This window comes from Sminthopsis crassicaudata, chromosome 2 (genome assembly GCF_048593235.1).
Source record: "Sminthopsis crassicaudata isolate SCR6 chromosome 2, ASM4859323v1, whole genome shotgun sequence".
In the NCBI taxonomy this organism is placed as follows: domain Eukaryota; kingdom Metazoa; phylum Chordata; class Mammalia; order Dasyuromorphia; family Dasyuridae; genus Sminthopsis; species Sminthopsis crassicaudata.
In genome coordinates, this window is record NC_133618.1 from 383,358,312 (window position 1) to 383,382,345 (window position 24,034).

At 34.1% G+C, this 24,034-nt stretch overlaps 1 protein-coding gene across 1 annotated transcript in view; it reads right to left on the reverse strand.

Annotated features, from left to right (window-relative positions):
- Positions 1–835: 835 nt before the first annotated feature.
- The window catches only part of C2H14orf132 (chromosome 2 C14orf132 homolog), a 44,912-nt gene continuing 21,713 nt past the window's right edge, over positions 836–24,034 (reverse strand). Inside the window, exon 2 of the mRNA XM_074291367.1 lies at positions 836–2,688. Coding sequence (XP_074147468.1) covers positions 2,464–2,688 — 225 coding nt within the window. The 3' untranslated portion in view covers positions 836–2,463. The remainder of the gene's footprint in view (positions 2,689–24,034) is intronic.

A 24,034-nucleotide genomic window follows, 5' to 3' on the forward strand; every position in this document is an offset into this window, starting at 1 on the left:
AAAAAGTGACATATTAAACCAGTGGAACCACCTGACTTCCAATAGCCTTATCCTAACTCACTTTGGTTAAATGTACTGAAAATTACAGCTTCCTTTTCTCATTAATTGGTCACTGATGATGATAATAATAGCACCTACCTCACAGAACTGCTGTGAGTATCAAGTGAGATACAAATAAAGTTCTTTGTAAATCTTAAAATTTCATATAAATATTAGTTATAATTATTACTATTAGTATTATACAACTACCATCTTTTTTTTTTCTGTCTACTTGAGGAATTAGAAGGAGTTAAATGTGAATTTGAAAATAGTAGGAACATATTGTGGAATTAAATTTCATTGATATCTGTTCCCCAAATCCTAGGGATTCTCAATACCTAGCAGAGACTAAGAAAATAGAAAACCATAATTAAGGGAATGTTGTTGAATTGTCAAGTTATTTTCCAAAGTTTGTAAGTTACATATTGCTTCCTTCTCTCTTTTTTCTTCCTCCTTACCTAATTCCCCTTTCTCCCACCCAGTTTGCACTGCAAGAGACCTTCAGGCCTGATGGAATTCTAGCAGATTGTTCTGCTTGCTCACTGGAAAATCACTTGTAATTTATGTAAATGATAATGTAAATGTGATTCATGTCTTGTATGGGAGTTGAGTTAGATAGGCTCTGCAACTCTTTCCAGCTCTAAGATTCTATGATCTTAGGGGATAGGAAACCAAGCTAATGACAAACATTTACAGAGCCCAAAGAGGTTTCACATAAGACACTGTTTCACCTAGACATTAGCAATTTGTACTCTCTCTCTGGGGCTGCAGAGATCAAGGTTTTTAAAAAAGGAGATTTTTTTTTTTGTCTTTGCATTCAAAGTATCTAGTATAATGCCCAATATATAGGAGATATTTAATATCTAATCAATTAAATGATCTTTGAAAAAAAAGGCTTCAGTAGTCAGGAAAGCTTTTCACTATAGAAATGGACAGTCCCAAAATAATCTTTAAAAAAAATAAGAAAATATTGTCAAATCACAAATCCAGAGAACATTGCACAGCCATAACTGTATAAAGCTGGTGTCCCAACTGGCCTACCAAATCTTCTTTCTTCATACAATATGAGTCATGTTTCAGAGATGTCCATTTGAACATTCACAGTCCTGAATGTCCAACTGTTAGAAAGAGATATAGCCAATTTCCTTTTGGAGTTAATCTGTAGGTACAGTCAGAAGTCAGACTGATAATTTTGTTGTCATAGTTTCTCAGCAGCAATGTCTTAATGGTGTCATTCAGAAATTCCCCTAGATGATGGACTAGGAAAATTAAACTTTCTGTAATAATAATTGCCAGCCCAAAAGGTAGAATACCCACATAGTAGACATATTGTAGCCCCTCCCTACAAGAGAAAGAACTCTTAAATTCTTGGAAAGAGATTCACTTCCCCTTTCATTCTTCATTTCCCATAATAAGGCTGTTGGGGCAGCAACATTTCTATGGAAGGAAAAGGACTCCTTAATTTAAATATCAATCAGAGAAATTCTGCCCTCAACAATTTTTAACCTGCTCTTTTATTCAGGAGTGTCCTTATCAAGCATGATTGCAAAGAGAAGATGGTAATAAAATAAGATGGGCAAAAGTGTATTCAAGATATATCAAATCATATCATGATCATTTTAAACTTTGAAATGTAACCAGTGGGTCTGTCTATTCTTTTATATTTTTAAAACTCATCAAGGATAGTTTCTCTTTTCCTAAAAAAAGAAACTAGATAATAGAAAGACCAGTGACTGAGGAACCAAGAAACCTGGATGCTGGTCTCTGTTTTACTGCTGATTAGCTATGAGACCACAGGCAATACCCATATGAGTTTCACTTTTCTAATTTGGAAAATGAAGAATCTATACCATGGCAAATCTAATGTAATATGTGGTTACAACAATCTCTAAATTTCAGAGGGAGATTATTTCTATAATAAAAATATTAGCACGTGAATCATTGTATAGCTTTAGTTTTCTTGGTTGGCAGATGTCATTTCTTAATTACCTTCTCTTCTGCACCCATAAAAATAATAGAAAATCCAGCTGGAAAGGGTAGGAAAAATAAAAGTTAATTAGTTTTCCCTAGTTTTTCAAATGAACCTTGAAATTCTAGAAGGCATAGTAGTTGTCTGTCAAAACCAAACAATACTCATTTTGATCTCCTGAATTTCTACTATCAGGCTTTGAAAGGATTATGTAAAAAACTGGAGCCTGGTCTTATGTGTTGACTTTCATTTCCAGATCTCGATAAGAACTAAAAGATGAAACAATCAATATCTTGGCACAGCATGGCCTAATTCTATCGATGAGAATAAGGTCAAGAAGCACACATAGTTACTGGCTGTCCATGCCAGCAAGATTCTGCTACACATGACAACCAGCACTCTTTCCATTTAGCAGGGTCAGGACTCATGCTCACCAGATGCTTAATTTGTTTTGCTCAGAAGGTGAAGGCATAGACAACACCCACCACCACAATGTTCCCAATGGTGGCTATTATGGCAATCCATAATAAGATGGCATCATTGGAAGAACGAGGTGGCTCTTCCAGTTGGTTTGGTCCTGAAGTGGCTGTGTGGACATTGGCTGATGAATTAAACAAGGAGTATTCAGTACTGAAGTCTTCATTTGGTGAATCCATAAAAGCCCCTCCCATAACAGGAATCTGTGGAGAAAGATGGGAAGGTGGTCAACAGAGTCTAAACATTCTGAGCAAGTCACTTTTCCTTTGCATGTCTAATCTTATCATCCTAAAATGCTGAGGACACTGGAACATAATTTGGACTTGGGAATTAGAGGTACGGGTTTGAGTCCCATACTTGGCACACATTTATTAGACATATTATGATCACTGGCAAGTTCTTCAATTTTTCTGAGTCTCAATTTCCTTTTCCATAAAATAAAGATAACAATACATGTCATATCCACCCCCCCCACAGGACTATTATGAGGCTCAAATGACATAAATGATGTTCTCTGTACCATTTTAGTTAACTTAAAGCATTGTAGTCAACTGATATTGCATTATCCACCACTTAGAATTTCTATTAAAAAAGCATTTTGGAGTCTAAGAATACTCTTAATATGAGTTATTATCCTTTTATTTAAAAAAGACTCTTTCCTTTATGAAACAAGCATCTTATAGGCATTCACTCCTATGTGGAAAAATGAGATTTTGATTCAGAGTGAACACATGAAGGAGAGTGCAGGAGCTGAATCATGAGAACCAATTGTTAAATTTTCAGTTTGAGCTTCAGAAATCAATAATCCTTATAAACCAGACCATGATTTATTACTTTGTTGATTGTCTAGATTTTCAAAAGTGATGGGGCAAGTGCTAATAAAGCCAATTAAATTTTCCTAGACAGCTGATTGTTAAACACTTAACCAATATACCACTGAACACTGGTACATATTTTTCACTATTAATAACTTTACATTTTGGAGAGCACTGGAATTAAAGAATTGGACACAGTACTAAAGTTGGGCCTTGATAATATTGGGAACAGTAATTCCATGACAGCTTGGTTTAGTCAAAAGCTGTAAGAAAAGCTGTGAACTGTAACTAGGAATCTGAGGTGTGGAGAATGCTGGTATATAATCATTCCTTTTCAAGGAAAATGAAAACTGAACTATGGAAATTTTTAACACAGAAAAGCTGGGAGGCCAGGTAGTTCATAAAGAGCTTAAGAAGAGGTGAATATTCAAATTATTGGAGAAGAAGAGAAATTGGGGAGAAGAGTAATTAGGAGGTTCATTTAGGGTCAAGATGGGATGATGAGAATTTTAAAAGAGAGATGGTATCAGAGGAAGAATTCAAAAATATCAGAGAAGGAGAAGGGAAAGGAGCATGAGAAAAAAGAGATGACATCAAGAGATGTGGTATTTTGACTTAGGCTTAATCATCAATAAAATGAAGATGATGGATTATTACAATTGCAATTGTGATAACTAATATTCATTAACACTTTGAGTTTTGCAAGGTGCTGTACACATATTATCTCATTTGAGCCTTACAATAATCCTGTGAGATAACTGCTATTGTTATCTTCATTTTATAGATGAGAAAACTGAAATGACCTATACAAAGTCACACAGGTAACAGGTTATCTGAGGCAGGATTTGAACTTAGGTTTTAATTCCAGATTCAGTATTACTTATTATGGCACTTACATTTCTCAAAAATAGTTATCTCAAAATAGATATGAACTTCTCAACGTGTTTTAATAGGAGGGAAAGATATAGAAATATTTGGTATGCTTTCCAAAGAGAGTGGAACTCCTGGGCAACCAGAAGTATGAACACCTGGGATATTGAAGGGGATAGTACTGAATATGAAATGTGTCTGCTTCATAATTCTTCCCAGAGTCAACCACACACATGAAATCAATATATTTTAGAGTGGGAAGGAAACTTAGAAGTCATCCCGTCTAATTTCATTTGTGAGATGAAAACACTTCATTGATGTCCCAAAACTCTGTTCTCTAAAAGGTAACATTTATTTTGATAACTTATTTTTTGCTAAGGTATGAGAACTCTGTTTAGTAAGATTAGTGAATAAAATATGGAACTTTGGATTCAGGAAGACCTGAGTTAGAATATTTACTCAAATGCTTACTAATAGTATGACCCTGAGGAAATTACTTAAATATTCAGTCTCAGTTCTCTCATCCAAAAACTTGGGATAATTGTCCCTACTTTATAGATGAACCCTTTATGGAAAGGATTGTTATATAAGCATCAAATGAGGCAATCTATAATAAAGCACTTCACAAACCTTAAAATGCCATATGAATTCTAGTCATTATCATCATCATTATCATCATCATTATCATCATCATCATCATCATCATCATCATCATCATCATCATCATCATCATTATATTTGAGGAGTTGTCATGAGAAAAGAATGATTAGATCAGATATTTTTAGCTTTTTGGGTGTTCTGGACTCCTTTGGTGGTCTGTGAAGTTAATGGGATCATACTCAGAATATTGGTTTAAAGTTCATAAAATAAAAACATGGAATAGAAAGGAAACCAGAGGTTATTAAAACTAAATATCTATTTTCCTCCCAGTCAAATTCATGGATCCATTGAAATCTATCCACATGATTAAGAATCTGTAATGTTAGACTCAGAGTTCCCCAACTATATAAACTTGACATGGAATGAAAAACTTTCTCCCTTTAATTCTATTTATCTAAAGACATCCCTGAATATTTTAAAAAAGATATTCTATATAATCAGTGATGGAATCATAGCAAGCAAAAGGAGGCACCAAAAGAGCTACCTTGCCACAAGCTTTGAGAATTCACAAGTATAGTGTAAATCAGGTTGGGAGAAAGGAGGAAAAAAATAATGCTATTAGGAATAGTTTATGCTTCTGCACTTTAAGGCTTTCAAAGTACTTTCCATGTAACTTTCCATGAACTTTCTGGGCCTTTGAAGTGCATAAAGTATTATTTTATCCATTTGATAAGGAAATCAAGACCTAAAGTAGTTGAGTGATGCGCACAATGGCACATAGTTAGTGCAAAGCTAGGACTAGAACATGGGTTCCCTATCTTATCATTGAGGACTGTTACACCTTCCCCCAAAATACTGATAGGGAGAAGAAAAGAACCTACTATCAAAGAAAGGGCACTGACTTTGGATCTTCCTCCTTCTCTTTTTCCCTCTCCCCAAAAATGTGTATTTGTACTTCTCATCAAAGGCTGACTTTAGGCTCTTCTCCATTTTTTTATGCTTTTTATCCTCTTCTTAAGACTCTCGTCCTCTCATCCTATCACAAAGTCACACATTGACAAATCTCAATATTAGATTACTTCTACTATCTGACTAATTTTATCTTTTGAGTCTTATTGAATGCAGCTAAGAAAAAAACTATAGTAACTGGATCTACTACAAATTTATATTATATAATCTCAAATGCCCACTAACTTCACCAGGGAAATAATTTTACAATTTCCTAATTGATTCAATATCCCATTTATCACAGTAACTATTATAAACCTTTTCATTTCTCCTCATGCCTCTCTAGACATTTTAAAATTTATCCTCCTCAGTAAAACTCCTTGCTTCATAGGTCACCTGAAAAAAATTGAGAGCATTTGCAAAAATCTTCCTCTTTAGTCCTCCTCCTCATATACCATTACTCAGTCATTCCCTCTCATTATCTTCTCCTTCACATTTGCCTGACACAATGAGATAGTACTTTTCTTTACCAAGATGCATCTACATGCATCCCTCATCCAATTTCTTCATTTATTTCCCAGCAGGTTGCTCCTGCTATTATCTCTATGCCCTTTCTATCTTTACCCTTTTCTAATCTACTGTTTTTTTGCTGCCTATAAAAATCCTCATGCTTTTTCTATCTTAAAAAAACCTCACCCGATTCACTAATTTCCCTTACCTATCATCTTGTATCATCCCTCCCCTCCTTGGCTGAACATCTTGAGACAACTGTCTGTGATAGGTGCCTCTACTTCCTCTCTTCCCTGTCATTTCTCAACTCCTTGCAATCCATTTTTTCCCTCATCCTCAAATTCAAACTAATCTCTTAATATTACTAGTAGCTCTTAATAAACAAATCTTGATCAACTTTTCTTAGACTTCCCTATCTGCCTTATTTAATACTCATGATCACTCTCCAGTTCTGGAGATTCTCTCTTCTATGGATTATTGACATTGTTTTCCTGATTCTTACCAATCTGAGTTAGTCTGCTTTTGCTGGAACCTTATACCATGTCATGTCTCATTACTCTCAATGCGCCTTTCTTCTAAGATTATTTCCATCAAATACTGTATCTGTTATATGAATACAGTTTTTTTCATGTTGTCTATCCATGTCCCATTAAAATGTAAATTTCCTGAGGACAGGAGCTATGATTTCTCATTTCTTTAAAAAAATTTAGTAATATTTTATTTTTCCAAATACTTTTGTAGTTTTCAACATTCATTTTTGTAAAACTTTTATGCCAAATTTTTCTCCCTCCCTCCCTTATCTCCCCACTCCCCCCAGCGGTAAGCAATCTGACACAGGTTAAATATGTGCAATTAAACAACACATATCCCTATTTGTCATGTTTTGTGAGAAAAATCAGACCAAAAGGGAAAGATGAGAAAGAAACAAACAAACAAACAAAAAAGGTGAACATGCTCTGCATTAATCCACATTCACTCTCCATATTTCTCCCTCTGGATGGAGATGGTATTTTTCATTCCAAGTCTGTTGAATCATTTGAATGCTTGAATTACTGCATTGTTGAGAAGAACCAAGTCTATCACATTTGATTATCGTATAATTTTGTTTTTTACTTTATACACTGTTCTCTTTATTCTGCTCACTTCACTTAGCCTCAGTTTATCTGTCTTTCCAAGCTTTTCTGAAATCAACCTGCAGATCATTTTTTAGAGAACAATATTTCATTACATTCATATGCCATAATTTATTCAGCAATTCCCCCATTGAGGGGCATCCACCTAATTTTTAGTTACTTGCTACTATAAAAAGAACTGCTACAAATATTTTGCACATGTGGATCTTTTCCCCTTTTATTATCTCTTTAGGATGCAGATCCAATAGAGACACTACTGGATCAAAGGATATTTTGCATTTTTTGATATTCTGAGTATTTAACTCAAAGCCTGGTACAGAGTAAGGGCTTAATAAGTTAAATTAAAGGTTCTTCACCATTCTGGTTGTATTGCTATGAATTTTTTTTAAAAATTTATCAGTATCCCATCCTTCCTAACTTTGGTACTTAGAAGTGAATACAAATATTCAAGATATGATTTGATCAGGATGGAGGGGGATCATTGTGATGTCTTCATGGCTTTTTGGTTGCCACATCACACTTTTGACTCCTAAAAAGAGGTTTCAGGATCTATTTCAAAGTGCTCATTATTTAATGCCTCTCCCTACCTTGTACTTGTGAAGCTAATAATTTGAACCTTGGGAAAAACTTAAATTTATTCTTTATTAGGTTTCATGTTATTACATTTAATCTAATATTCTGGCCAGCTTTAGACCTTTAGCATCTTGAGTCTCTCATCCAGGATTTGGCTCCTTTTTTTTACAAACTCTGCATCATCTGTAAATTTAATAAGACTGCCAGATGCCTTTATCTGAGTTACTGATAATGGTAAAAATAGCATTAGATCTTTCAGGTAATCCCAGTTCAATCAATCTAAAAATATTTATTAGCACTATATGATAAGAACTGTGCTGAGCCTTAGGGATAAAAAGATAAAAACAAAGCATCTTCCCCTCCAAACTAGCAATTTAGTATAGGAGACAACATGTACACATATAAGCATATATAGAATAAATATGTGGAGAATTCTTGTATAGGTCGATCAAATATAATAAAGATGACAATACTGCCTAAACTAATCTATTTATTTAGTGCTATACCAATCAAACTCCCAAGAAAGTATTTTACTGACTTAGAAAAAATAACAACAAAATTCATCTGGAAGAACAAAACAGAACTAATAAAAAAATCAAATGAAAGTGCTCTGGCTGTAACTATATTATAAAGGATTGTCATTAAAACCATTTGGCACTGGCTAAAAAATAAACTAGTTGATTAGTGGAATAGGTTAGGTTCACAGGACAAAATAGTCTATAACTATAGCAATCTAGTCTTTGACAAACCCAAAGACCCCCTGCATTTGGGATAAGAATTCACTATTTGACAAAAATTGCTGGGAAAATTGGAAACTAGTATGGCAGAAACTAGACATTGACTCACATTTAACACCATATACCAAGATAAGTTCAAAATGGGTTCATGATCTAGACATAAAGAATGAGATAATAAATAGATTAGAGAAACAGAAAATAGTCTACCTCTCAGACCTGTGGAGGAGGAAGGAATTTGTGACCAAAGAAGAACTTGAGATCATTACTGATCACAAAATAGATAATTTTGATTATATTAAGTTAAAAAGTTTTTGTATAAGCAAAACTAATGCAAACAAGGTTAGAAAGGAAGCAATAAAGTGGGAAAATATTTTTACATTCAAAGGTTCCAATAAAGGCTTCATTTCCATAATATATAAAGAATTGACTCATATTTATAAGAAATCAAGCCATTCTCCAATTGATAAATTGTCAAAGTATTTGAAAAGACAATTTTCAAATGAAGAAATTGAAACTATTTCCACTCATATGAAAGAGCATTCCAAATCATTATTGATCAGAGAAATGCAAATTAAGACAACTCTGAGATACCACTACACATCTCTCAGATTGGCTAAGATGACAGGAACAAATAATGATGAATGTTGGAGGGAATGTGGGAAAACTGGGACACTGATGCATTGTTGGTGGAACTCTGAATGAATCTAACCATTCTGGAGAACAATTTGGAACTATGCTCAAAAAGTTATCAAACTCTGCATGCCCTTTGATCCAGCAGTGTTACTACTGGGCTTATATCCCAAAGAGATCTTGAAGAAGGGAAAGGGACTCGTATGCACAAAAATATTATGGCAGCCCTTTTTGTAGTGGCCAGAAACTGGAAACTGAGTGGATGCCCATCAATTGTAGAATGGCTGAATAAATTATGGTATATGAATGTTATGGAATATTATTGTTCTATAAGAAATGACCAACAGGATGATTTCAGAGAGACTTGGAGAGACTTACATGAATTGATGCTAAGTGAAATGAATAGAAACAGGAGATCATTATACACAGCAACAACACGATTATACAATGATCAATTTTGATGGATGTGGCTCTCTTCAACAATGAGATGATTCAAACCAGTTCTAACTGTTCAATAATGAAGAGAGTCATCTACACCCAGAGTGAGGACTATGGGAAATAGTCCAAAACAAAGCATTTTAACTCTTTCTTTTATTGTTTGCTTGCATTTTTGTTTTCCTCTCAGGGGTTTTTTTTCTTTCGTCTTCCGATTTTTCTTGTGCAGCAAGATAATTGTATAAATATGTATACATGTATTGATTTTAACACATATTTTAAAATATTTAACATGTATTGGATTAGCTGCCATCTGGGGAGGAGGTAAGGGAAGGAGGGGAAAAGTTGAAACAGAAGGTTTTGCAAGGATCAGTGTTGAAAAATTACCCATGCATATGTTTTGTAAATAAAAAGCTATAATAATAAATAAATAAATTTATGGAGAATTAATGCAAAATAGAGTAGAGAAAACATTAGCATTAACATTGGAGATGAAGAAAAGCTTTATGTAGAAAGTGATCTGTGTCCAGAATGAAGTGAGGGATCCTATGAATTAGAGATGGAAGGAATATTTTCCAGATATGGGGATAGGATGGAGTTAACCTGTTCAGAACAAGGGTATATAGAGGGAAGATGGAGAACCATGTATGAGAAATAAAGAAAAGGCCAGTTTTGGCTGGACTACAGAATATATGACTGAGAATAATTCATAATGATGAAGCTGGAGAAATAGATTGATGCCAGATTGGAAATAAGGAGAGAAGATTAAACAGAGGAGTTTACCTTAGATACTAGAAGAAATAATAGGGAGAAACTAGAATTTACTGAATAGTGGAATTACATGATCATGGCTGCATTTAAAATTTTATTTCTTTTTAGATACTGAGTCTCCTAATCTTAAACTAAAAGTGCAATGGACATTAATGGACCCAAACTTAAAATTAATTGTTAAAGAAACTATAATTTGCTCCTTTTTTTCCTAATATAATATAGTTACAGCCAGAGCACTTTCATACCAGGGATCAACATATTAATGAGAATACAAGATTTACTTTAGCTCTGTTTTAGTTGGTGAATATTCACAATTAGAACTAGGAAAGGAAAATGAAAAAGTGGTCAAATAAGGAGACAGTAGCACTAGAAAAAGCAAGAAATTATATAGGAGAAGAAGACATAAATAGCATCAGTGTTGCCAAAAAAAGTCAAGAAGGATGAAGACTGAAAAAATACCATCGCATTTGACAATTAGGAAATTTTTGGTAAATGAAGAGAGCATTTAGTTGATGAGATGAAAAGCCAGACTCCAAAGACTAAAGATAAATCAGCAGAGAGGGAGTGGAGACAAAACATGTATACACATTTTTTTTCCCCCTATGAATTTGGCCAAGAAAGGGAAAAGAGATATAGGATAATATCTTGAGAGGATATTTACTGAAGGGAAACCTTGGGTATATTTTAGCAATTGTTCAGGTATCTTTTAGTTGTATCCAATTTTTTTATGACATTTTCTTGGCAAAGATACTTGAGTGGCTTGCATTTTCTTCTCCAGTTCATTTTACAGATGAGGAAACTGAAATAAATAGAGTTAAGTGACTTCCCAGTGGTCACACATCTGGTAAATGTTTGAGGGTATATTTGAACTGAGTTTGATGAATCCTTCTGACTCTAGGCCTAGTGCTCTATCCACTGTGCCAGCTAGCTGTCCCTTAAACGAGCTGAGTTGTCAGTAAATAGGAAAACATTGGAGTTGGATATAAGCTAGATATTGGGAAATGACAAAAAAGGCAACCTGTTAGAAATTTTAGGGAAAGAAATTAGATGAGTTACATTGGCAAAAAGAAGAGTCACTTTATTATAAGCAACTGGAGGATAGAGGAGAGGGTATTGAAATGAAGAGGAGAGAAATATGGTAAGTAAACTGAATTTTCTTACTAAAATAAAAAGTGAGGTCTTCATCTGAGACAGAGGGGAAAAGAAGTATGGGAGGGCGGAAAAGAGAAGCAAAAGTTTAGAATAGCTTCTGCATGTAATGGGGTTGGAAATCAGTTAGGGAGGAACAAAAAGATTGTTTTGTTGCACTGAAGACTTAGTTAATATTAGTTCACAAATTTGTAGTATATAATCAGCTCAGTTGTATCAACTGAGTTGTATTTCTCCAGCTCTATTTCGTAATACCTGAAAGAAGATATATAATAGAAATGAAATAGAAATGTTGGGGTTTAGCAAAAGACAGGTAGTGATAACAGGGCAAGTTAGGAAGAGTGTGGACTATATAAGATAGTGTTGTGTTGAACTGGTTATTTATAGAGTTGAGAGGAACAATAAACTGAGAAAATACTGAAAGGAAGAGGGATTAGAATCTGTTTCTCTATCATTCATTTATTGCATTCTGCAAATTTCCACCATTTTGTCCCTTGACATTGAAAAGGATTGGCTCAGAAATTCTTTACCAACGTTGACCTAATAAACATATCTCTTAGAGGTGCCTCAGAATATACTTACATTTATTCAAAGGTACAGTTGAATCCAACCCTAGTCATACACAATATGACCTTCAGTTCAATATTGCCTTGTCACAACAAATCTAATGTTTAATTGTTAGGATAGTCAGATCATATCATGGTTAAGATTCTTCACTGTTTGAAACCCACAGCAAAAATAAGCATATATAAAAAATTAAAAAGTAAAAATAAGCATAAATCACAGAGAATCATTAAGTGGAAAGGTAATTTAGTTCAATCAATACTTTTTTTTTTGAGAAGTAGTGTGGTATAATGGGGGGAATATGGATCTGGAATTGATGAATCTGTCTTCAAATATCCCCTCTTTCATTTTTTTAAATTAAAGCTTTTTATTATATATATATGGATAATTTTTGATATTCACTCCTACAAACTCTAATTCTATTTTCCCCTCCTTTTCCTTCCCCCACCCTCTTCCTTATCAGCAAGTGATCCAATATATGTTAAATGTGCAATTTCTCTACACATATTTCCACAAATATGCTGCATAAGAAAAATCAGATCAAAAAAGAAAAAAAATGAGAAGGAAAACAAAATGGAATCAAACAACAAAAAAGAGTAAAAATACTATGTTATGGAACACATTCAGTTCCCATGTCCTCTCTCTGGTTTATCACAAGACCATTGGAACAGTCTGGAGTCACCTCATTGTAAACAAGTGCCATGTCCAGAATAATTGATCATCGTATAAAATTGCTGTTGTCGTGTGTTACGGAAGCAGTCTGCTAGTGGCTGCTGAGTGTTATGGGAATCATCTGATAGTGGTTTCTGGGAATCTAATTCTGACCAGCAGAATAGATCCCTTCATGTGAAAAGATGATAATGATACAAGGAGACTGAGAGGCAGCATGCATTCTCTGACCTCTCTTCTCTTCTCTCTTGCCTACAATTTATTTCATTCCCAATTCACAAGCAACATCTTTGTCAGTAAAGGCTGACTTGCAATTCCTTCAAGTGTTATGATTCATAGCTTTGGGGGCATACTACTTAACAGAATACTACACTATGACCAAGTAGGATTTAAACCAGGAATGCAGTGCTGATTCAATATTAGGAAAATTATTGGCATAATTTACTATATCAATAACCAAATTAACCAAAATCATATTATTATCTAAACAGATGCAGAAAAAGCATTTGACAAAATCCAACACCCATTCTTATTAAGAACATTGAAGAATATAGGAATAAATGGAGTTTTCCTTAAAATGATCAATAGCATCTATTTAAATCCATCAGTAAGCATCAGATGTAGTGGGGATAAACTAGAACTATTTCCAATAAGATCAGGGATGAAACAAGGTGCTCACTATCACCATTACTATTCAATACTGTATTAGAAATATTAGCTTTGGCAATAAGAGAAGAAAAAGAGATTTAAAAAATTAGAATAGGTAAGGAGGAAAGCAAATTATCATTATTTCCAGATGATATGATGGTATACTTACAGAATCCTAGAGAATCAACTAAAGAATAACTAGAAATAATTTACAACTACACAAAGTTGCAGGATACAAAATAAAATCATATAAATCATCAGAATTTTTATATATTACTAACAAAGTTCAGTAGCAAGAGATATAAAGAGAAAATCCATTTAAAATCATTGTAGATGATATAAAATTTTGGCGAGTCTATCTGCCAAGGCAAAGTCAAGAACTATACAAACACAATTACAAAACACTGTCCACACAAATACAGTCAGAATCAATCTCCTGGAAAAAATATAAAGTGCTCCTGGGTTGGTTATTCTAATATAATAAAAATCTATTTATTCAGTGCTATACCAATCAAACTCCCAAGAAATAACTTTACAGAGCCAGGGTTCTGGCCCATAACAACTCCTGCTTTCTTTTGTTTTAGAACATAAGTAATCACGACCTCCCTGTCTTCTCAAGGAAGTGATCACACCCTTCCTGACTTCTCAGAAAAGGGGGTGAAAACACCAAAAAAGAAGGTGATCACACCCGCCATGATGTATCAGGAAGGGAGATGAAAACACTAAAAGAAATGGGGAATCAAACCAGATTAGTGGATTTCTGAAGGGTCTCACTTGAAATAGGTATACATAAATCCATCAACATGGGAGGTATTATACTACAAACAACATGAGGAATTATACATGTCCATAAGTCCTAGAAATAGTTCAAAACCAATCTATTGTCCATTATTTCATGTGTCAGGGAATTTAATGATTCCTGCGGGATTTGAAGTTTTGTAACAGTCTCATTATCAGCCATGCTCTTTCAGTGTCACATGCTTTTTAGGTCTTCTCCTTTGTTTTGAGATTTTTCTCTTTTTCTGTCTCTCTCAAAGTGATCTCCTCTAAAGGAGCATCTTTGTGTAGTCCCCATATAGTTGGCAGTTGGCAACTATCTGATTCCTTCTCCATCTGTAGAGATACAAGCAAACCCTTTTCCCCAAGCAGTTAACCTATCTAGTCCCTTCCATTCACCACTTTCTGGATCTCTCCATATCACCTGGCAATTACATTGGAACTGCTTGCACTGGACACTGCCCTTCTATAGGGTTAAAACACCTATATTCTCCCCACTTGTAATCCCTTTCTCCCATCTGATTGCTTCTTGGCTGATTGATCATATCAGACTATTGAACTTCTAAAGATTCTCTGGGTGTAAACTTGGCTACCATCATGCCCCACCTGCTTTTTGTTTCAAGTCTTGGAGCTAGGCCTAACCTCTCATTTCCCTGGGTCAGTCTGCATTCTGGAGCCTAATGGAAGCTTCTATTACATTTTGGACATGGGGTTTGAGGTCTTATTCTCTCATTCTGTCCTCTCTATATAGGCCTCTAGGCCTACATTGAGCTATCAGATGTCCTACTTTACCACACTGAAAACATTGATTAGTCTCTCTGGAAGTCCCTTGCCATGAGGGACCCTGTCTTCCCATGATCTGCATCATAGCTTGGGTATGAAAGGCATTTGTGCCCACTGTGGCATAGTGTCTTATGATCTCCTTTAAAGGAGCATCTTTGTTCCCCATATAATTCTTCTACAAACCTTATTAGCATTTCCTTTAGCAAATTGCCTTATTTGCATTTTCTCCAATTATTTGTATGACAACTGTTTGCAGACATCCCACAAAATCAACAAAAGGTTCATTTGCACCTTGCTCTATTTTCGTGAAGTCTTCTCTCTATCTTGTCCTGGGAGGGTGGCCCATACTTTGATAGCAGCAGCAGCAATTTGCTCATATGTTATCAAAGGATAATTAATATGTACTGAAGTATTTGCATACTGACCTTTACCTGTTAGTTGGTCAAAGGTGATTTGTATATTAACTCCAGTTTGCCTATTTCATTGGACTTGTACCTTGCATAGTTAACTATACTCCGAAAGCTACAACAGGTTTTGTCCGGTTCTAAACATGTCCTTGCTATAGATTTCCAATCAATAGGGTTTAAAATTTCATAAGCCAAATTCTCTAATATCATCTTAACATAAGATGATGTAGCCCTATAAAGAGTGCAACCCTTTTTCAAATCCTTGATTTTTTTCCAGATCAAAAGGAGTGTATTTTCTCCTTTGTTGACCTGAAGAATCAAATTCTTCAATTGCAGGGTATGCTTCTATTAAATAAGATATATCTTGTCCTTTTTTAGCTTTAGCTAGTGCTTTTTGTAATCTTGTTATAGGCTGCTTCATAGGTGGTGCTGATTATGTTACTGCCCCCCCATTCTCCCTCCACTCATGAAGAGTTAATTGAGGGGGGATGGTCATGATATGGGGAATGACCTAATGGCTCCTGCTGTTAAGCACCATACTCTTTAATTTCATCAGAATTGTACTTAACTCCATTCTTGTCTAATTCTTCATACTTTTCACCTAGTTTGTCAGTGTCCTCCCCCTCCTGCACTTTCTTCTTTTTCCTTATTCTATAACTTATGTAATTTCCTAAAGCCAATTGTATTAAGTTATATGTATAGGGTGTTTCTTTAGGAATTGAATCAGGACCATTATCATTGTAATATTCACTTAGTTGCTCTCCTACTAATTTCCACTCATATGGAGGTAATTATTTTTCCTTAGAGAACCAAGGAGATATGTATTTTAATATTTCAAAGAGTTCAAAGAAGTTGAAGTTACAATAAAACTTGGTATTTTTTTTTTAATCAGTCTAACTATGCTTTCTACATATTTTCCTTGCAGTGGAAAAGGCTCCTTTCTAAACATTTGTCCCATTTCAGCTGAAACACTACTTTAGCCTTTAACAGTTTCCTTTTTGTCTATTTTTGTACTTACACTAATTTCTGGATCACAGAGACTTTTCCACTGAACTCTGGAATTTTGCTGAATCTAGAATTTCCTTTTTCTAATCCTGCCCACTAAAATACTTCTCTTTCTTTAAGGATTCATTTTAAGGATTCACTTTTTTAGGAAGTCTTTCATGATTATCTCAGCTGAAATTGAATCACTCTTTTAACAAAATTTCTTATAGCACTTATACTGGACTTTTAGAGTCACAGAATTTCAGAGTTGGAAGAAGAGTTGGAGGTCATCTAGGACAACCCATCTAAGAACAAGTATTTCTTCCTGTATTCCTGTATTTTTTATTTTTATTATTTTTTATTTCTATATCCCTCAAGTAAGCCTGAAGATTGCAGTGAACTCACTATCTACCAAGCAAGACCATTTTATTTTAAGACAGTTTTAATTGTTAGGAAGTTTTTTCCTTTCAAGTCTAAATTAGTCTTGTGCAATTTTCATCAATTGATTCTAGTCCTCCATCCTTAAAATATTCTAATTCTGTACCACAGAGTACATATATGGATACACAAGTGTGTACATATTATCTCTCCTATTTTGCAATAATATATAAGCTTATCAAGGGCAGAGATGGTCATTTTCCATTTCTGTATCCCTAGTGCTGGGCATAGAGCCCTAATAAATGCTTATTGAACTGAAATATCTTTCTAAAGTCCTTTCAAGCTCTAAAACCTATCATTTTAGGTAGTTAAGTGGTACAGTGGATAAAGTATCAGACCTGAAATAAGGAAGTCTTGAGTTTACATGTGGCCTTACACAGTTCTTAACTGTGTGTGAACAAGTCATTTGCCCTCTGTATGCCTCAGTTTCCTTTTTTTGATTAAATCTATTTATTTTCAAAATATATTCGTAGATAATTTTCAGCATTCACCTTATTTTATACTTATTTTACTTATACTTATAAGCATACTTATTATATTTGAAAATAAGTATACTTTATATAAGTAGCAATTCTGATCTCAGATAAAGCAAAAGTAAAAAATCACAAATTAAATCCAATGTGGAATAGCTGATTGGTAAATTTTCAGAGTAAGCATTTTTACTCTGGAAATCAGCAAATGCTACAAGGGTTTGATTTCTTGCTTTATTGTTTGTGTAGACTTTAAGAAAATGATGGGAAAATGTTAATAATACAGATTAAACTTGAAAGTGTGTTATATGTACATTTCTTCCTCTTCACTCCTTCATATAGCTGCTTGTTAGACATTTACCAGTACATTGCTGAGTGGGATCATATTAGCCAAAGAGAAGTAGGAGGTGACCAAAATAAGCTGCTCTGTTTACAACAGAAGAAAATCATTGACCTAAGAGTTAAAGATAGATTTTCAAATTTATAAAAAAGCAATGATCATTGCTATTCTTAACTACATTTGAGAATCTAAAGAATCAGGGATAAACTTCCTAAAGCCCTATTTCACAAATGCCATTCCTTGAACTCCCATAAATAGAAAAGAAGTCTTCTAAAGACCAGTCTTCATTCTATTTGATGGCATCTGCCTCCCAAGTATTAATTTCATGTAATATGACCCAAGAGGGGAGCCTACTTGCATCTGATCATGTGGATAGTTAATAGTAAAGTTGGGTCTTGAACCTAGAGCCAATTATTCACTATTCCATACTTTTTCTTTTATACCATGCTAGACACAATTAATCCCTTCATGTAAAATTTTCTGATTAAGTAAATGAGAAGGGAACCAAAACAATTCATCAATTAATTAACAATCCATGTGTACACTTAACAGATGGTTTCTTTCCCCACCCCCCCTCCTCCCTTCTGAACTTACTCTGAGATATCTTGCTAAGAAATGACCTAAATTCTGCCAGCACTTGGTCTTGGGCTATTTCAGGATTAGCTTGTTTTTGTTTTTGTTTGTTTGTTTGTTTTTTTCCTCCCTCCTCTCATACCTCTCTTTCCTAGTCCAGTGTCTTACAAAAAATTTTTTTTTAAACTGGATTTCTTTTTCCTTCTTTCTTTAGCATTTCACATAATATCTTGCACAAAATGGTTGCCTTTTGTAGGTTGATTTTAATAAAATCTTCTTTCCATATTTTTTCTTTACTTTTTTTTATTTAATGACTTTCTTTTTTTCACCCTTTCTCATTTTTCTCCTTAATCCTTTTTTTCCCCTAAAGTAGATTAAAATAATTGATTCAAATTAACACAAAATGGAATTTTCCATTTGTGAAAAAGCAGAAACAGGGCCTAGAACTGTAATTATATTAGTATAGGGAATTACTGAATGAGGAACTTGCTCTACCAATGCAAGGTGTCACTGCAATTTATGATTTTGCTCAGTGGTCATGTAGTCAGTATATGTCAGAAATAGGACTCCAAATAATGTCTTCTGGTTTTGTAGCCTTTCTCTATCGACTTTATCACCATGCCTTTTACTTTGTCAAACATAAAATTTTTCAGAGTGAAACCCTCTTCCCATTTAAAGATTTGAAATCTGGACAATTATAACAATGGTCTAGAGCTAATCACAGATAAATGGAGGCATTTCCACATTACAATCTTACTCAACAACAGACTCCTCTCATTCTGAGGTAGCCTTGGCCATATGTTGCCACAGACAAAGGTTGGAGCGAATGCATTAGAAAGGTTTCCTTTGTGGATTGTTAAAGTTTTAAATGCCAAATACCTTTGCAATATTCTATTTCTGGATGAAAACAACCAGGAATTCTAACATCAAGGAGTCATGTAGATGGAGTCACTAACATAAGCCCTACCTGAGAGAGAGAAAGATGAGGTAGGATTATGGATACATTTCACTTTATTAAAGAATGAATTGATACCCTAAGTTAAATAAAGGGATAACAACTTAGCTTTCAAGGCTCTTCCCTCCACCTTTACTATGGTTGTTGAAAAGCCTAGCTTTTGTTCTATAGCTTCTTCTCAGTGAGTAGTAATTCAGTTGCAGGCTGCCAGGGGATTAGGTGTTATCACAAATTTTGGGAGCATTGGTGCTGACCAGAGAAGTGCATATTTTATCCTTTTAGGAAAGACAGTCCCATGTGATTTTCATTCCCTTTTCCATCTATCACGAACTGTTCTGCAGTAGAGACTTTTACATAAATCATCCCTACACTCCTCTGATATTGTTTACAAGCTTCAAAGAGCTGTTGAAAACTGGCTTAGGAAGCATTTTTTAGTATAATGAATGCCTTTCAAAACAGGAAAAAACCCACTAGTCATTCTATTTGCATTTAGAGGCACTTTGACATGAGATTTGTTGAATACACTCCACAAATGTTCCTTGAATAATGATTTATTTAATACTCTACAATGATGCCTCAGTTCATAACTCCTTTGAAAATAATACTCTCTTTTATAAGTATTTTAGGCTTAAGGACAAAGACCAAGACACTGGTCCTTTTAGTGCTGCTTAAATTTAGAGTTTCTTTAGTGCTTAGCAGCAGCTGAGAAAGAATTATCACAGGCATTTTCTGAGGTACAGGTAATGTGTGTTATGAAAAGAGAATCAAATTTGAAGTCACAGAACCCAAGTTTGAATCTTGGTTTTGACATATGATCTTGAAACAAGTTATTCCCTTCCATGTCCCTCCTAAATCTTAATTTATTTATCTATAAACGTAACTTGCAGTGGAAAAACAGTAGGCTAAAGCTTTGTACTATGAGCACTAAAGTGGTCACTGTACTTTCAGGCCAATGACGCATAGAGATCCAATATCCAAAAAGAAAGCTAACATACAACACCATTTCTCTCATAAGATCATTATAAAGACCAAATGAGCTATTAAAAATTAAAGTTCTTTGTAAACCTTAGGTACAAATAAAAATTAATTATTTTCATTGTTGTTATTGTTATTATAGTGTTTCTATTTGAATCAAAGACCTACCTGAGAGAAAAGTGAGAGCTCATATGGATCATTGTCATATTTGGTTTCCTACATTGACGAACCTTCCTAAAAAAGGCCAGAGAACATTTGAATACTGCAAAGTCTAAGAAGCCACAGGCCTTGTGACCATGATGAGGTGCCTTTGCTGCCTTTGGAAAGAAAGAATGCTCAAGGAGGGATGCCCCCATCCTGATAACCCATCCTTTACCCTGCTATAGTGGCTTTACCTCTGGTAACAAAGATCCTCACAACATAGCATGCTTTTACAATGCATTTTTTTAATGCATAGAATTATTTTTTTATATTTTCAATTAGTCCTTTGGGTCTTTTATTCAACAAATATTGAATAATCATTATATATAAATATTCTCTCCTAGATGTTAAAGGAGACACAAAAAATATTTTTGTTTTTTCTTTATTGTGATAAAAACTTTCAGTTGGCAATCAATGCTTTCAATATAGAGACCAAAGTAAATGAGATATAGTTCTAAGTCTTATCTTGGTTAAGTTGATTCAACTTTTCAAATTTCAGATTCCATTTGAAAAGTGAGGCCCTAAAGCTAGATATCATTTAAGACTCTTTCAAGATATGTTTCTACAATTGGACATTTGCTTCAAGTGCTGATATTCTGTGGTTCTAACTTATATTCTATGATTTCATAATTTGATAATAGATACCAGATAAATTAGTAGGGGGGGCATATATGAATGCAAAATATTTTATGATTGGAAAGTTGCATAAAATATGAGACATCAGTCTCAAAAGAGAGAGATGCCAAGGATTGAACTGAGGGCCTCTTAATAATATTTTGCATTTACACATCATGCTATGGTTATGAAATTATATATCTAATCTGCATTTAAAATTTCATTGAAATCTTACAATTCTGCTGAGGCAAGAGATATCAATATCAATATCACCATTTTACAGATGGGAAAATGGAAACTAAGGGAGGAAAGGCAACAGTGTCACAGAGCCAATAAGTGGAAGAATCAGAACTTAAATCTTGGCCCTTCCACTCAAAGTGCAGGGCTCTTTCAATAGATACACAGTGCTTCAAAATTCTACATCCTTATATTTATTTAAACACAAAATTATGTGCTATCCCACTGGGCTATGACTTTAAGGGATCTAGGATATTAAAAATCCAAAAAGTTGATGTCTAAAATCAATACTTTAATCCTTAAATGTAGGATTACTTAGAAGATACCATCAATTTCCCTCCTTTCTCTTCTCTCTCCCCTTGCTTCCACTACCTTTTTTATCCTTTCCTTCCACTTTCATGTTTTGATGAAGGGAGGGGAATTATTTCATGTATGAAAAACTGATAAAATAAAAGTTTTACTGACACATTGTTATAAGGACTAGATAAAGAACTACTTCAACTTGAGCTATTGCCCTTCCCCCCCCCCCCCCATCTAGTCCAATATTGAGAATGAGGAGGAGCAGGTAAGCTTTTTGCTGTGAAAACAGATTTAACAAGTGAACTTAGCACAGTATCTGCATGTAGCATACATTTAAAAATGCTTATTGATTGACCCACTGATTGATTGACTTTATTGTGCAGAACCTGTTCTGTGAAGATCTGACTGAGCTTGTTTGCATTGCCCAAAAAGCCAACCTGGCGAGTTTTATTACAACTTCTATTTTGCTGTAACAAGATTATGAAAGATGATTTTGTGAGGCAAAAAACTGCATTGTCCAGAAGCCTGACTGGAGAACTTTTATAGTTTTCTTACTTAGGGTAACTGTCACTCTAATAACATAACACATTTTCAACATTCTTTAAAAAGAATTTGTCATTGTTTAATCAGTTCGACTCAATTAGCAGTAGAGAAACCAATTTGTTTAGCAAGAACAGACGAGGACCAAAAGTGAAATAGCTAGAAATGAAATAGCTTTGTTCCTGAAGAAAACAATAATTTTAAGGCCTATAGTCCAGAGCTATGAATTTCCCCAGGCACATATATTTCCTTATTCAAGTGCATTCCTTCATGACATTCATGAATGCGCATGTTTATGAGTGTTTCTACCTTCTTCCATGTACATTGTACTGTGTTCTTTGGTGGAAAAGTGTGACCCAAATGCATGGGTGGGTTATGATGTTAAAATTGTTCTTGCTTTTACCTTATCTTTAAGGACATGTTTTATAGGTAGTAGCTACTAATGTCATGGTAACTGATATTGTGTAAATTGGAAGCTGACTTATAAAAACTCTGGAGCTAGAATGTCTAGTAGAAGTACATAGGGTTGACCCCAGAACTGTGAGAGTGTGATGGACATTTTCTGGGAAGTTCAGACATGATGGTGTGAAGGTAGGTTGAGAAAAGTGAGGGAGCCTAAAGGTATCTTCCTAAGGTAGGGTACCTAACTGTAGTCTCTTAAGTGATAGCTACATGTCATGAAGAAGCTTCATATGAATTACAATATTGATATTGGAGCTTTACTTGAGAATTGAGAAGGTACCACCTCATCTTTTACAACCTTGAAATAATCATTGTGAATAGCCGGTAGCTTATGGGTTATTAATGTGTCAATGGATAGAAATTTCTATTTGAAGAACTACCTGATCAAGCAACACTGATTATGCAAGATCATAGGACCATAATAGATTGAAAAAATTAACCAATTTTCCTCTAGTTTTTAAAATGTTTTTTCTGATTCAAGTACTTTGTAAAGAGTTAAACACTTTTTTCAAAAGGACACATTTTGTGTAGTCTCACTTAATGCTACAAATATTCTGGGAGAGAAGTATCCTTCCAGGTTATGTAGTTGACTAGAGATGAAAAAGGATATGTTCTTCCTGCCTCAGTTTTCCAATTTCTAAAATTAAGACGTTCAACTAGATGATCTCTAAGGTTCATTCTAACTTAAATGTTAAGACTTGAAATTTCTTCCAAATACTATGGTTTTATAGGGAACATTTTCAGGAAAATTCAATAGAACTTAGCAACCGACTGTACATGAAGAGCAAAGATGGGATAAGTTACAGATGACAGGGAAAATTGGTGCTACAACTTAGAATCAAATTTTTAAAAAGCAATAAAACTAAGAACTGGTTTAATGAAAAAACCAAGAAAATACATAAACCTTTGGTTAATTTGATTAGAAAAAATAAAGAAGAAAACTAAATTACCAATGTAAAAAATGAAAAGAGGGAACTTACTACTAATGGAGAGGAAATTAAGCAATAATTAGGAGCTATTTTGCTCAGTTGTATGCCAATAAATCTCATTATCTTACTAAAATTGATTAATATTTATAAAAATATAGGTTAACAGAGTTTGAAATAAATTACTTAAACGGTCTCAATTTCTAAAAAGAAATTAAACAATCCAAATGAATTCTACCAAACATTTAAAGAACAATTAATTCCAATACAATATAAACTACCTTAAAATAGGTGAAAAAGAAGTCCTATAACATTTCTTTGATGACACAGATACGGTGCTTAACTAAGAAGGGTCAAAACAGAGAAAAAAATTATGGGCCAATTTCCTTAATGAATATTCATGCAAAAATTTTAAATAAAACCTTGACAAAGAGATTACAGCAAACTATGACCAGGATAATACACTATAACCAAAAAGGATTTATATCAGGAATACAGGACTGGTTCAATATCA